This window comes from Terrapene carolina, unplaced genomic scaffold (genome assembly GCF_002925995.2).
Source record: "Terrapene carolina triunguis isolate 2854851 unplaced genomic scaffold, T_m_triunguis-2.0 Scaffold228, whole genome shotgun sequence".
Classification (NCBI taxonomy): Eukaryota; Metazoa; Chordata; order Testudines; family Emydidae; genus Terrapene; species Terrapene triunguis.
This window is the reverse complement of record NW_020664579.1, coordinates 4,534,337-4,550,053: the sequence shown is the minus strand read 5'-3', so window position 1 is coordinate 4,550,053 and position 15,717 is coordinate 4,534,337. Positions and strand designations below refer to the sequence as shown.

General features: G+C 45.4%; 1 protein-coding gene across 1 annotated transcript in view; it reads right to left on the bottom strand.

Annotated features, from left to right (window-relative positions):
• GATA4 (GATA binding protein 4) overlaps positions 1 to 13,125 on the bottom strand; it is a 48,538-nt gene extending 35,413 nt beyond the window's left edge. The window contains exons 1-2 of the mRNA XM_024194589.1: positions 12,985 to 13,125; positions 8,884 to 9,749 (exon numbers count right to left, since the gene is read on the bottom strand). Coding sequence (XP_024050357.1) covers positions 8,884 to 9,373 — 490 coding nt within the window. The 5' untranslated portion in view covers positions 9,374 to 9,749; positions 12,985 to 13,125. The remainder of the gene's footprint in view (positions 1 to 8,883; positions 9,750 to 12,984) is intronic.
• Between the last annotated feature and the right edge of the window lie 2,592 nt (positions 13,126 to 15,717).

Here is a 15,717-nt window from a genome sequence, read left to right as displayed (position 1 = left end):
GGGGGGTCGACGGGAGAAAATCTCCTGTCAACTTACCTTACTCTTCTCGTTGGGGGTCGACTGGAGGGCGATCTGCAGTCGATCTGGGGGGTCTTTACTAGACCCGCAAAATCGACCCACCGGTGGATCGATCTCAGAGCATCGATCCCCGCCGTACTGTAGACCTGCCCAGTCTCATTGCTTCCTTGTGCTCCCCCATCTGTCTGGCTGTAACCATTTGTCGCCTCTTGTCTTATACTTAGATTGGAAGCTCTTTGGGCCAGGGACCATTTTTTGGTCTGTGTTTGTACAGCACCTAGCACCGTGGGGTCCTGGTCCATGACTAGGGTTCCTAGGGGCTACCGCAAAACAAATACTACTACCGCTAATAATAAGACACATCAGAGAAGAGGTTTGTGCCGGACAAATGGAAGGGGGAGAGGAATGCGGTAAAAGAGCAACCAATTGCTTCTTACAAGCAGTTGTGTGATCTCCCCTAAAGTGCCAACCCCTCTATGTGGCAACCAATAAACTTGATTAGAAATTACTGAAAGTTCCATTAACTGTAGTCTTGGGATTTGTGTGCTGAGACTCAACTAATTTTAGGTCTCCATTCATTGTGCAGCAGATTGTTTTCCTCTGCATCCCAGTTCCCCCTCCCCCCACCATCTTATATGGCCCTGATCCTGCTTCTCTTCTAGTCCATAACAAACCCCACTTTGATTTCAAGGGGAACCATTTCATCTCAGAACAAAGCTGGCTAGATTTTCTTTTAATGCAGATCTCTGCTTAGACTTTTGTGTGTAGATCAAACCTATGTGAATTAATACAGAACTATGTTGCAGAGTTAACCATCTTTAAAAACCTCAGTGCAAATTTCTGCAAAATACGTCTTCACTGCCCTCAGACACTGCCTAAAACATCAATTTAAAAACAAAGAATTCTTACGTTCTGAAGTCTGGAATTGTCAAAGCTGGATAAGGGCACTGGATGCCCCGCTTTGGAAAATATCAGCCTCAATCTTTATTGGAGTGTGCTCCCATTAAAAGCCCTGGTGTCTCAGTTCTATGCACGAGGAATTCCAACACTGCCGAACCATATTTAAAGGAATAATAGTAACAGAAAGAACTGCTTGTTTCAAAATATAAGATACAAAGGAACTGTCAGCGGTTCAGTAAATCAGTTCTGTTTCAGGAATGTCTTCTCTAAGGGCTGGATCCTTCTTACACAGGTTACAAGAAATTCCCACTGACTTAAGTGGACCAAAGGAGTCCGTGAAATGCCGTTCCTCTGTGTGTAAATGCCAGTTCACTTTTGTTACAATGCACTGGTCCTTCAAAATTTTCCACCGTGTCGCTGCACAAACGGAAGTCGCAGTGCTACTTCTAGTGGCAACAACATCAGGAATTTCAGGGAGTATTTAATGGCAATTGCACCTTGCATGATCTAACCATTTTCAACACACTTTTTTTTTTGTTAATAAAAGACCCTAGTTAAATGTGATCACAAATAATTATTTTTAATTTGTCATTTGAGGCTGGACAAATTTACAACTACCAACGGCCACACTGACTTAGCACTCCATAAAGATTCGCTCCCAGAAAGTGTAGCGTCAGTTTCATTATGCCTGGAATAACATGCTGAATGCTTAATGGCTCATTGTCATGTAGTTTAATTCCAAAATGTAGGTTTTCTACATAAAAAAGACCAGACACAACCTATGATTAAATATTTTTTCATTATTTTTTTTTTAAATTTCACAATTTGAGATGCATGTTTTTGTATTGTCTTAAAATTCCACAATTTAAGTTGAACTTTGTGATCCTTTTAAAAAATATACGTCAATCAAAACATTTTCTTTGTTCTTTAAGCACGCAAACTACAAGAGATTACCAGGGCGAAACTGACCCCGAATAGCAAGTGAAACCGACTAGTTTAGCGGCCCAGTACCGTATGCTCAGGACACCCGTCTCCAGCCTATTTCACCGTGTGCACAAGGACTACAGATCCCTAATTTTGTTTTTCAACAGGATGAGTGATGGAAAGAACAAGCCCAGTCCCACACACACCTCTCAACCTTCCGGTGCCCAAATGTAGGATGTAAAATGGCCAAAGATCCAAAATGAAGGACGCAAAAAAAATTATCCTGGCAAAATCCACAGTGTTGTGAGCTTCTTTCCTTCAGTGCAACTAACACACTCTAACCTCAGTGCAATAATCCTACTTTTCTCATGTCACACTCTCAGCAACGAAACGACAAGGGACACCAGATTTGTGTGGATTGCAGGGAACTTCGGGATTAAACTCAGTGCCGTCCCATGAAATGAGCTATTGTCCCGCTGTCGTATGCAGGCAAAGCTCTTCTTGGAGTCAGTGGGAATTCTACTTGCATGAAGACTGCAGGATTATTTCTCCCTAAAATCCTAATTCTGCAATCAGATGCAGCCTCTGTGCAAGCAGATCTGATAGCTTATATTGGAGCCTGTTAGGATTTTTATTTAATTGCTTCAATTTTAATAATTTATTAACTTAATGTGTTTAATTTCTTCAGTGTGAAACATCTCTGTTTTTAATGTATCTAGCACAGTGGGGCCCTAATCTGGACCAGGACCGGTGAATACGACCATAATTATATTCTTCTTGTTCTTACAGAGGGTGATTTTTTTTAAACCTGTCATTTTCATGTGAACTGGTGTCCACTGAAAAAAGGTCCTTCATTTTACAGCGATCAATCTTTAATATGTTTTATCCAACCCTGGAATAGAATGTTATCCATTCCAACGGCCAAACCGTGGAGCCCTTACTCTCTGTAGTCACTTAGGCCTGGTCTACACTTAAAACTGAAAACCTCACATCCCCTAGTGACACAGCTCTGACGGCAAAATCCCCAGTGTAGATGCAGCGATACCAACAGAAGAATGCTTCAGTTGGCATTGCTAACTGCGTTTGAGCAGGCGGTGTTCCTATTCTGGCACAAAAACTCATTCTGTAGGCACATAGTGTGTCTACACTAGGGAGCTATGCTGGTATAGGATCTAGTGTAGACGTAACTTTACTCTCATGAGTCGCATTTGTATAATAAATGCTCACCCACGTGGGGTAGGGCTCAGCAACTTGGCCCCCAAGTTAGCTAAGAAGATACCCTTTATCCTAGTGAAGATGCACCCGAAGTGTTGGGAGATCAATGTCAAACTAGTTGCATCTAAGGTTTGTGAGGAGGCACCTGCATATACAGCAGGATAGTCTAAGGCCTGGTCTACACTAACACCCCAATTCGATCTAAGGTACGCAACTTCAGCTACGTGAATAACGTAGCTGAAGTCGACATACCTTAGTTCGAATTTACCGCGGTCCACACGCGGCAGGCAGGCTCCCCCGTCGACTCCGCGGTACTCCTCTCGCTGAGGTGGAGTACCGCAGTCGACGGCGAGCACTTCCTGGTTCGAATTATCGCGTCCAGACCAGACGCGATAAATCGAACCCGGAAGTTCGATTGCCAGCCGTCGAACTACCGCGGTAGTGTAGACATACCCTTAGAGAAACTATCTTTCATGACTGAAGAGCTCACAAGTGCAAGATCTGATCCTGCTTGGACAAACAGTCCTGTTTACTTCGGGCGAAATCCTGGCCCCATTGCAGCCCCCTTGCTTTCAACAGAGCCAGGATTCCTCCCCGTCACTGGGAATACAGGATCAGGCCTGGGCCATTTCCTTTGATAAACAGCCTGCAATTAAGAGGAGCTCAATCACAGGATTCTATCCTCTTTTCCCCAAAAGATGGAAACAAACGATAAAAAGACAAACAGATTCATGTCCCAATGATCCATTTTTTAAAAGGCCTCTCGATATTATTGTAACTCAAGTAATCTGTACAAAGACCTGTGTCTAGAGCGAGCTAATTTTATCTTTTAAACTAAAGTATTAGATTTAATGCCCTTCACCCTTTATCTTCAGATTTTATTGGTTTACACAAACAACTGATTACAACTTATAATGTAACGTAGGCTATGTTCTGATGTCATTTGATGCAACATTTCAGTCTATATATTAATAAATAACAACAACACATGTATTACTGATTTATTTAAAGTTTGTAGAAAACCACTGTTCTGGGATTTTGGGGACGAAAGAATATTTATGTATCTGGGCTAAATCCTTCTCCCCCTTTGCCCAATTCTGTCCTTTATTAGGCTCAGTTCATGGCTCCGTCGTATCAATTTTACAACAGTGCAACTCCATTAAGGGCAATGGAGTCACGCCACCATAAAACTGGTATATGACAGCAATGAAGCAGGCCCACGCACTCCAGTGGGATTTTCCTATTTGGTTTGTACCCCTGAAGCGCATAATCATTTATTCACATAAGCAGTGCCGATGGGAGCTTGTCTGTAAGGGATGTGGCCGTGAGTGAGGGTTGCAGGACTAAGCTCTAATTTTGGAAGAGGAGGGTTGGATTCTGTATATTACAGACACAATATAGATAAACGCATATATAGGTATAAGGCCCAAGCCCATGAAAATCAATGGGAGTTGAGGGTGTGCCACACCTTTCTGCATGTGGCGCTGGGTACTTAGTGCTCAGTAACACACAGCAGACACCTCTGTAGAAGGGGTGTGGGGAACGTTACTGTACTACAGTGCTTTCGGTGGCAAAAGATTGTAACAAATGCTGATGAGTCACATGGAAACCACCCAGGGGATGCTACAGGGCAAATATCTTAGTGTCCCTGCTGAAAAGCTTAGGAGCTGGTTCAAAACCTCAAACAGCAGCAGCAGAGAAGACATTTGCCTACAAAGCTGTGTTTCTGCTCAGGGCTTTGATCTTTCCAGATGCTGCTGCTGTGCTGAAAATCGGCCCGTTCAGACAACCCCCTTCCCAGACTTCTGCTTTGGTTTGCAGTGAAAAGAACATAAATGTTCCCTCCAGTGGACAAATCCCTGTAACGCCCGAGTGCAATCATATTCTCCCCCAGTTACATCGGAGCGGCTCCACTGATTTCAAAGGAATTGCGCCAGTGTAAATGAGAAGGAAAACTGGCTCCATAAGGTTGCAGAGAGGGTAAGGATTTGACCCATTGTCCATATTTTTAAACAATCATTGCATGCTACATAGATCGACCTTCCAGGCCTTGCTTCTCCCTTTCCCTGCATGGATCTTGGGGCCTGACTCTGGTAAATGTCTCCCTCACTTTAAATGATGTGGATTCCTCCAATCCACAACCCTTTCCCCCAGCTCCGAGTCTGCGGGTTGCAAGGCTGTGCTAATTTCAGAGTCTGCGGAGGAGAGAGCAGCAGCAGATGCTCAAAAGGAGGAGACGGCTTTTGGCTTTGACAAGGCTATGAACGCAGACTTAAAAGTGGGTTCTTTTCACGCACCATTAAATCAGGAATTCATTAAAGCCTCATCAAACCAAGGCTTGGATCAAGTTCATGGCCATCTCGGATGGGCCTGATCCTCCCTCTTTAGGCTCTGAGGTTGGTATCCTGCAAAGGTTTAAATTAGGCACCTTGGGACCATGTTGGGTAACATTTTCAAAAGTGCCTGAGCCTAAATCCAACTAGGAGCCTAAGCCACTAATTTTACCCAGTCCGTCGTTGATTTTTACACCCAACTTCCCATTGTTCAGCTTTAAAAAAATCAATGCCACAAATATAGGCTCTTTGGTTTTGGTTTCACGCTGTATCATAATGTAATAAAGCCTGTGTTGTTCTCCCCACAAATCTGACTGTAATGGAAATGACATGCAAGTGTACACTTCAGGATTCAGCCCACGGGGCTTGTGTTTCTTTTACACTTTGGCACATTTGTGTAGCTTGTTGCAAATAAATAAACCAAAGTATTCTGCCCGCACTTAATGACCCCAGCCAGGTTTGGGGCTCCGCTGTGCTAGGCACTGTAAAAACACAGAGCAGAACCCAGCCATCCCACTAAAGTCTATGGTTGAATTGAACTGTGTGCATTTCCCTCGTGTTATTATTTACAACTGAACATGATTTTATCTCCTTTCACACTACATATAGCGAGGTTTTCCCCCTCCATATGTGCCTATCACTCCGATTTCCTGCAATAATTTCATTTCTTTCACCTGGACTTTCTAACCAGCTGTTCCCCTCTTGTAATGAATCTCTCCCTTTGCTTGTTAACTGCCTTCCTACAGCTTTTCCACATTTCATACCAACACCTAGAAAAGTACAGTCTCCGCAAAGTATCCCCTTAGGTTAGAAAAGCCACCCAGCTGGAAATGATCCTTGTTCCATTTAAATACTAAGGGCTAAGGCCTGCAGGCAAAACTCCCATGGAATCCAGTGGGAATTCATCTTGAGCAAAGATGTAGGTTTGAGCCCTAAATCAGTGGTTCTCAACCAGGGGTATGTATACCTCTTGGGTATGCAGAGGTCCTCCTGGAGATACACCAACTCATCTAGATATCTGCCTAGTTTTACAACAGGCTACATAAAAAGCACTAGCAAAGTCAGTACAAACTAAAATTCCCAACAGACAATGACTTGTTTATACTGCTCTATATACTATACACTGAAATGTACGTACAATATTTATATTCCAATTGATTTATTTGATAATTATATGGTTAAAATGAGAAAGTCAGCCATTTTTCAGTCATAGTGTGCTGGGACACTTTTGTATTTTTATGTCTGATTTTCTACTCAAGTAGTTTTTAAGTGAGGTGAAATTTGGGGGTACGCAAGCCAAAGACTCCTGAAAGGGGTACAGTAGTCAGGAAAGATTGAGAGCCACTGCCCTAAATGACTGGATTGGGGGTTATATTTAAAGCAATCATTGTTGAACTTCAAGCAGCTATAAAACGTAATTTAAAATTTTCATACCCAGCTCTCATGCATATTTTTAAGTTTAAATTTTTACTTGTACTAAGTACTTTTTATTTTAAAACCCAAATATATTTTGCTTGCTTAGGCCCCAATCCTGCAATCGGATCCACCCAGGAAGACACCCCCCCGTGTAAACTATAGCACTACATAGGCAAGGCGGTCTACTGGCACAGATCCATTTGCTGAATTGGGGCCTTGGTCTTGAACTTAAAATTATACCCAGCCATACTTTCCTGTAACACTGAATGTAAAAGATCATGAATGTTCGGTTGGTGGGCTGGACAATATAATTGGTACTGTACAAAAGCACAAAGACCAATTCAACCCCACGCCCTAAGAGCTTAGAATCAAAGCTTGTAACCTACATACCCGAACAAGTGTGGTGTTTACTGCTAGGGATAGCTGCTTTGAAGTCAATGGAACTACTAGGATAGTAGGTTCTGTGCTTAGTACTAAGTGGTAAGGATTGGGCCCTGAAAGTCAGATGCATAGAAGAAAGATGGGCTGAAAAATGCAGAGAGGGGAATAATTTAGAGAGGCTTCAGGTATTCCTTGGTTTGGTTTTGTTGTGGTATTTAAAATTATTATTAACTCGCTACTTGTGGGCAATGGAGAAGATATGGGGTTTTTAGGAGCAGTCTAAAAGATTATTGAAATATGTCAGACATCATTTATTGCACATCTTAACAATGCTGTCTGATAACACCACAAGGCTGGTACAAACTTTGTCTTTAAAATACCAGGTGGCACTTTTTAAACGCCTTTGTAACGACAACAAAATGCTCCAAGAGTTTGAGACACCCAGTCCCCGAACAATAACTACCTGGATTTGTGAAAAGTTTTAAATAAATCATCCTAGAGCATTGTACAAATTCATACTAGACTAGGAGGAACAATTGTGCTAAATACTATTATCTACAGGCACGTTGTGCATGAATTCAAATAATTTTCCTAGTACTGTGTTGTATTTTTAAACTACACCACCCTCAGCTGAGGCTAAACCAAATAGGGTGGTAGAGAGAACGTGGAGAGGAAACGGGATTTAGAGATGATAGGCTTGTGATTATACAGAGGATTCACTTCTTTTCCCAACCCCCATCTCTCCAAAATAAAATAAAGAGGCAACATTTTTCGTCGCTTAGGCGGATTTTGAAAACCTGTGCACTTTTTGTTACATCAGCATGTAGCCTCCTAACTAAAAGTGACCAGGCGTCACCAAGATTTTCAAAACCGGGGGCCTAAAGATAGTCTCCTAAATCTACATCAGGCACCTAAATAAGTGGTTTCGTTTTCAAAAGCGCCCAGGACCCAACAGCTCACATAAAAGCCCATGGAAGCCAGCGGGGTGCTTATCACCTTCCACTTATTTAGAAGAGTAAATATGGATATAGCTACTCTTTTCCCTTCCTCTTCTCCCCTGCCTCATCTTCCTCACCCCGCTTCCTTCAGTGGGCCCTCTCCTTTCCCTTTCCTTCAGCTTATCCCCTCCTAACTCACCCACACACCCCAAAAATGGGACACTACCATGCCATAGGCCATTGTTCACTCTGCTGGTGTGTTATACCCATTCCCCCTCTGTCCTGTCTATTTAGACGCTCTCCAGGGCAGGCACTGTGTATAGAATCATAGAAGATCAGGGTTGGAAGGGACCTCAGGAGGTCGTCTAGTCCAACCCCCTGCCCAAAGCAGGACGGACCCCAACTAAATCATCCCAGCCCCTAGCACATTGGAGCCTTGTTCTTGATGAGTCCCTAGGCCCTGCCCCAATAACCAGGACTAATAATAATTAATAACAACTTGGGGCACCCAAGCCGGAAAGCGTTGGCCTTGGGCCGCTCCTTGTTTTCTTACGCAGCCAGCTCCTAATTCAGCCCCCATTTCTCTACCTCCCCGAGCAGTCCCGCGTCCCCCCTTCCCAGGACCCGTCTCTCCAGAGAGGTGCGGCCCGGCCAGCCCCACTGCCTCGCAGCCTGCAAAGCAAACTCCCCGGCGCCCGTTCCCGAGCCAGCGCCCGGGACCGGCGAAGCAGCCGCTGCCCCGGGGCGGCGGCACTTACCGAGGTTGGCGTGGCGGGCGGCTCCCGCGGCGCCCCGGTTGGGCAGGTTGTGCAGCATGGGGCTGTCGAAGGGCGAGGCGCTCCAGGTGGTGCCTATCTCCGGGCTCATGTAGGCGGGGTAGGGGCCGGAGTAGGAGCCCCCGAAGCCCCGGCCGTACTGCTCCCGGCTCAGCGGGCTGCTGTACGGGGCGGCCTCCCGGGAGGCGCCGGGCGAGAAGGAGAAGCGGGGCGAGACGGGCGGGTGGGAGGCTCCGGGGTTGTAGGCGGCGGGCTCGGCGCCGGGCTGCGTCCAGATGGAGTGGCTGGAGGCCGGGCTGGCCTGCTGGGAGGAGCCGCCGCTCTGGAGGTAGGGCAGGCTGGGGAGCATGGAGGTGACCCGGGTGGTGGGCACGTAGACGGGGGAGGCGGCCGCCCCGCCGTGCATGAACCCCCCGGCCCCCTCGTAGGCTGGAGGGCCGTGGTTCGCGGCCATGGCCAGGCTCTGATACATCGCGGCGCGAAGCAAGGCCGGGCCCCGCAACAATCCAGAGTGGGGGGACCTGTGGGGGGGGGGGGGGCAGGTTACCAAGTTAGCTCCAGTTTAACTGCAACGCTGCACTGCTGGGAGGGGGGGTTGGTTACTGCCCGCTCCTGCCCAAGGACCCTGCAGTCCTCAATCCGGTCCAGCAAGCCCCAGTCCTCCCTGGGGTCCGCCTTCCACGCCGGGCTTCTCCACGCCGGCGGAGCTGCCTGTCCTCTGCAGGAGCCGGGTCTAGCGCCTCAGCTGCTCCCCCTTGGCTCCATCCAGCAAGCCAAAGCCACCGGGGCTGGGAAGTTTAACCATTGGAGTCTCCTCCCCTCTCCTGCGGGCCGGCTCACACCCACACCTAGCCGAGAGAAAGCACAGCGGGGAGAAGCTGGTTAGAAACAGGGGTGGGGGACACACACACACACACCCAGCCTAGAGCCTGCGGAGATAAGGAGGTTAGAGAGAGCCGGGGAGGAGGGTCACTAGGGGAAGGTGAGAGACGGAGCATTCCCCAAGGCTGCTCCCGGAGCCCCTGGAGGGGGAAAAAAAACTTTGTCCTCAGGTACGACTGGGCCTATTGTGTTGTTAATGTGCCGGAGCCCGGTGTTTGATCTGAAATCACACCGGGGCTGATTGCAGGCGACCAGGAGTCTGAAGCTGTCAAGGGAGAAATGAAATGAAGCGTACACGTGAGGGGGGGTCGCTCGTGACAAAGACACCTACACACCCAGAGGATAGAGAGACATGGACACACAGAGACGCACACACAGAGACACGTGCACACATACACAGATAGAGACACATGCACACACGAATACACAGAGATAGACACATGCACACACACAGAGACAGAGAGGATAGAAACACGTGCACACACACAGATAGACACACGTGCACACATACACAGAGTTTAGAGACATGCACACACAGAGACACACATACACAGAGATAGAAACACGTTCACACATACAGAGTTACACACAGACACACAGAGTTTAGAGACACATGCACTCACACACAGAGGATAGACACATGCACACACACATACACAGATACAAACATACAGAGACACATGCAGACACTGAAATAAACACATGCCAGGCATACATACACAGCACGTGCAACACATACATATACACATATATTCACATACACATGCCTGTATACAGACACCCACATACAAGAGCAGTACAAACACACACACATGCATACATACATAGACACCTACAGGGACCCACACACATAGGCAGTGCAAACGCGCGCAGACATCAGCGGGCGGGAGAGACGGTACGAAATATGAAATAAGTGGTTATATCTAAGTGCAAATGATCCGCTTTGGTTTCCAAGTGAATCCGTGTTAAACAAAAGAAACCATTCTCCGCATTGACGTAGTAACAGCTCTGCTAATAGGAAGCGCTGCGGAATAATTTGTCAATAAATGATCGAGATTAAAAGAAAACGACTTTTTAAAGGCAACTACTAGTAAAGGGGCCCGATCCTCAGGCAAAACTACCAGCTAGCTTCTTGGTGGGATTTTTGCCTAAGAACTCATCGGCTGGAGGGAAAAAATCTCTAGTGATTAAAGAATGCAAAGATTTTCCATAGCCTTCTCTAAGCTTTGGCTCAGGCCCTGGGATTGTAAAACACAAATCAGCTAGGAGTTCTGATTAGTGATGGCCCGGAAAGAAATATATTTAATCGCTTTGTCGTTGGAGAGCTCGAATAATTTCAACGCTGCCAGAGACCTGCCAGCCCTCGAGCAAATTCACGCTATTCCCCCCTCCCCCCCCACACACACCCCAACGCACCCCTTTGGATTTTGAAGCAAAAAAAAATTAAAAATCAATATGAAAGCGGAAGAATAGCATTGCATTGGTAGAGAGGGGTCTCAGACACAGAGATTGTGATCTCTACTTTACCATAAAACTAGTTTAAAAAATAAGTCTCGGCGCCTCCAAAAAGTTACAGGACTGCCCCTTTTACTCCAGCCGTATTTACAGTAAGTAAAGTCACTGATCACTTTTATTAAGCAGAATAATGATTCTGATGCTAAGGGCAGGTTTGCTGAGGGTTGGATTGCTTGAAATGGTGTACAGATACTGGACTGCTGCAGTCTCTTCTTTACAATGTTTGGGGAAATGTTACAGGGTTGTTGGGGTTTTAAGTAACATAGTATTTTGAGAAAAAAATAATGTGGAGAAAATCAGATCCGATGGGTGGATATTTCTGAAAATAAATTCCGAAGAACAGCACCTGCAGAGATTTCTTTCATGAAGTTCCTAATATTCTTTTAATCTTTATTCTCCTGAACAAAAGGAGAACTGGGAAAATTGGTGAACGAGACTGTTTGGCCTTTACCAACAAATATACAATCAAAATTAGTTATTGTTTTTTGTGGGGGTAAAGGGGGGAGACGACCAATAAATTTAAAACATATTGAAAAATTAATACATTCGAAGCCTAATGGAAATTAATTAATTCTTTCCCCATTTTTTATTATAGGCAGTAAAAATATTTTTTATTGATATTGTTTTTCATATGTTATTAATTAGCTGAAACATAGTTTAAGAGAAGATCAAGAATTCGTTTTGGAGACATAAAGTCTGGCGGTAAAATTAAGCAGTGCGGTTTATTCTTTTTGTGATATACTTTTGGATCTAAATATATAAAAATGGATCTTTAGACATGTGTTGATCGCTATTTTTTTTAAATTTACTTTAATCTCTGGTGGTGTCATTTATTTCTGTGTGTGATTAAAACGATAGGAGATAGGCACAAATAATATCAGAAAAGCCTGGGAGTTTGCTAATCTTTAGTAGAAAGTGAAATATTCTTAAAGAGATTACAAAGTGTATCCAAAAGAATACTAAAATGATATATCTGTGTCTGATGTCTCCTTGCCTTCTTTCTTCTGCTGGGATTCTGGCGAGTATGCCACACACTGAAAAAATGGATTTAGTGAAAGGGGAAGAGTTCTTTGATGTTATTTAAATTTGACAAACCAGGTCACTATCCTCCCCCAAAACAACTCTCCGTACCTCCCAAGGAGTGAATTTAGAATCAAAAGAGATAAGTCCTAGATAAGAGCAGATAACCAGCAAGACAGAGAGAGACAAGGGAGATGAACAAGCTTAACACGAAGGAAATTTTGGAAATTGTACGGGGGGGGGGATAATTCTGGAGAATGGGAGCTTGTCAAAATGTCCAACCCCAGTCGGCCTTTATCCCGATCCTCCAAATCTACTCATGTTTGCCCCCTCCCCAGTGTCAGAAACAAACGAAACGAGGGGGGAATCCATCTGTGCCCCCCCCCCCCCCATGGCCAAAACTGTAACTGGGGCTTTGACAGTTTCCATGTCATGGCCAAAGAGGCAGGAGCAGAAACGAATCCGCAGCAGGGAAAAGGACCCTAAGGAGGCGAGCGATTTTCATCCCAACGTTTGTAACAGTTGAAAAAACAGAATCAAGGCTGGCTCTGGATTTCGGGGGAAGTGAGAGGCGATCCCGCCACATCTGGGTCCCTGCAGCTGCGAGAAACAAGCCGATCTGACGCTTAAACATCCTGGAAAGGTAACAAGAAAAGATCTACCCACCTTTGGTGATGTCGGAGGGCTAGGGCACCCCCTGGCTTGGCTTTTCACCTCTAGCTCGTTGGGACCCACTGGGAAGTGGGGCTTTCCCCCTCCCCCTCCTGGCTCAGGAGCCAAGTGCTGCCCTGCCAGCCTTTCCCTGCTCTCTCTCTCTCTCTCTTTCCCCCTTCCTCCACTCTCCTTCTCCTCTCCCACTTGGTGACTGGTTTCCCCACATCACGTGGCGGGGAGGCAATATCTGTTGCACCATCAGCCGGCGCCAGGCTTCATTCCTGTTTAAAAAAAAAAAAAAACACACACAGCAGCCAAAGTCCAGCAGTCTCTTCCCTGGCAGCTCCACTCAGCAGAGGAAGGGGCTTTCAGCTGGAGCCAGTTTATGACCCCCACATCCCACCTAAAGGGAGGCACGTGCCTTAAAGATCTGACCCTGCATGAAGCTTTCTGGGTCAGTGGCCCTCCCTGGGGACCCAGTTTATGCCTGGACTCTGTGGAACGTGGGGGTCATTGTGCGGGTCCCTATCGATGGGATCAAGGATCCAGACACAGGTTGTGGGGCCGGGGAAATGGGGAGAAGGGGGCAGGAAAACACCTTCCCCGCTAGCTATAAATGTCCCCTTTGCCGCACAAAAATATGTGGCTTTCCATGCTTCTACAGTCTAGGATTTTTTCCACTTTCCCATGGCATTCACAGTCCTAGGGCCCGGATCCAAAGGCCACTGAAATTGGACTCCCGTTGGCCTCAGTGGTCTTCTCATCAGGCCCCTAGCCAAGGGATGCTTGCAGTTTAGGGTCAGTACCTCAATAAATTGAGCCAAAGGGAAGTATGGCCAAAGGGTGACGTTTCTGCCGGGATGTTTCCAACTCTAAAGATGGTTTGGGAGCCATGAGGAGGGGGTTGTAGCTGGGCCCACCCTCTCTTCTAATAACTGCTCTGCAAATAAAACCTTTCCCCTGATTCAATCAAGTCCTCAGGCCTCCATGTGACAAAGGCATAGCCCCACATGTCTGCCTAGGCACATATGAAATGGATGTGCGGCCACATGTCAGCCTCTCAGGCAGGTCTAAAGGTTAATAGGGCAATAATAGAGCAATAGTGCTGCATAAAAATAACCATCTATTACCACGTAGCCTTCGGATTCAGATAACAGCAACAACCAGAGATCCGGGCTCAAGCGGGCCTCCAAGCTGTAGCCTTTTATCATTTCAAATGACTGATTTCCAATATCTGAAAGCGTTGCTATTTGAAAAGGAATACAGGGGCTATCTAAGACCAAGCCTGTATTAGTGAGTAAGCGAATTCCGCAGACAGTTACATTTCTATGCCCTGTGCTCCTGCATCCACTTTCTATCTCAGTTACACTGGTTCTGTTAAAACAAAACAAACACAATCCCAGCAAGGGATCGGATCCCCACTAGGCGGTTATAATCAACAAACCGCCCAGAATAGCCCGTTCCGTTTGGGGAGAAGGCTTTGGGTTTGGGTTTTCTTCATCGGAGGTTTATCATGGGCAAAATGTGATACATCTCTTGGAGACAAACAGCGATCCGACTGCGCAAGGGTCTCTGCGTAGAAAGAGCAGCCAAAGAGCTGAATGGGAACGTCCCATTAGGTCTAGCCCAGCGGCTAGATGGACTAAGCACAAGAAAAGAAAAATTGACGTCGGGAGACGTTATTAAACGGTGGAAGTCTCCGGTGTTATTTCTAACCCGCGGAGGTAATTGACCAGCCTCTGCGTGACCACTTGCTTCTGCTTGGCTTCTAATCACTGTACAACTGAATACAAATCGCGACGTGTTTAGACTTTTTCTCTGCTGCTTCTTTCTTTGTTCCTTTCTTTACACCGCAATCCGATTTTTTTTCTCTCTTGGGCATAGGTTTGTGTTTAGCTTTGTAGTTTTGACACAGTACAAATTTCTTTCTTTCTTTCAGTGTCAAGAAATGCGCAAGCCTGATCTACTTTACAACGCTGGCTGCTTTTTAGAAATCAAATCTTGAGTATAAAGGATGGAGAATATACCCTGGGTAGATCTCAGCTCTTCCTCCCCGAAGAACCCGGGAAATGTTTCCTAAATTGCAAAACAAAACAACACACACACACACAAACACAATGTTTTTAAAAGTTCTTGTGACATAACTTTAGACGCTAATGGATGCCAGTGCTAAGTACATGTCTTAGTTTGAACGCTAAGGAAAATAAACAGTTAGGATATCTGAAACAGGATGACACTTTTTAAAAATCCAAGAAACACGAACACCGAAACGGATTAAATTCCAAAGAAAAGCACCAAGAAATTATGATTTTTTTTTAGCTGATCTGATCGCATTTCGGATTCAAACTAGAAATCTCACTCTGAAGCCACCGGCAACCTTTTCCATTAAAACTGAAAACCAGTCTCATGAAGCAGAATAGGAGAAAACTCCATATTCGGAGATCCTTAGCTCATTGGGATGATTTGTGATTTTGTTTGTTTAGGTCAAAAATAAAATGTGTTTTGGTGAAATTCATATCCACTTCGAGCTGCTCCGCGAGTTGCTGTTGGAGACGTTGATTCGATTTGCTATTTTCAGAATTAGAGTCTTATTTTTGTGGGTTATACATAATTTCTTAAGATTGTACACGGAAGCGTGTATACGATCCATTCACATACACAATCTTCCTCCTATTTACAGGTACAATCTTAAGAAATTATTTATAATCCACATAATATAGCTACATATCTAGGGCTGTATAATCT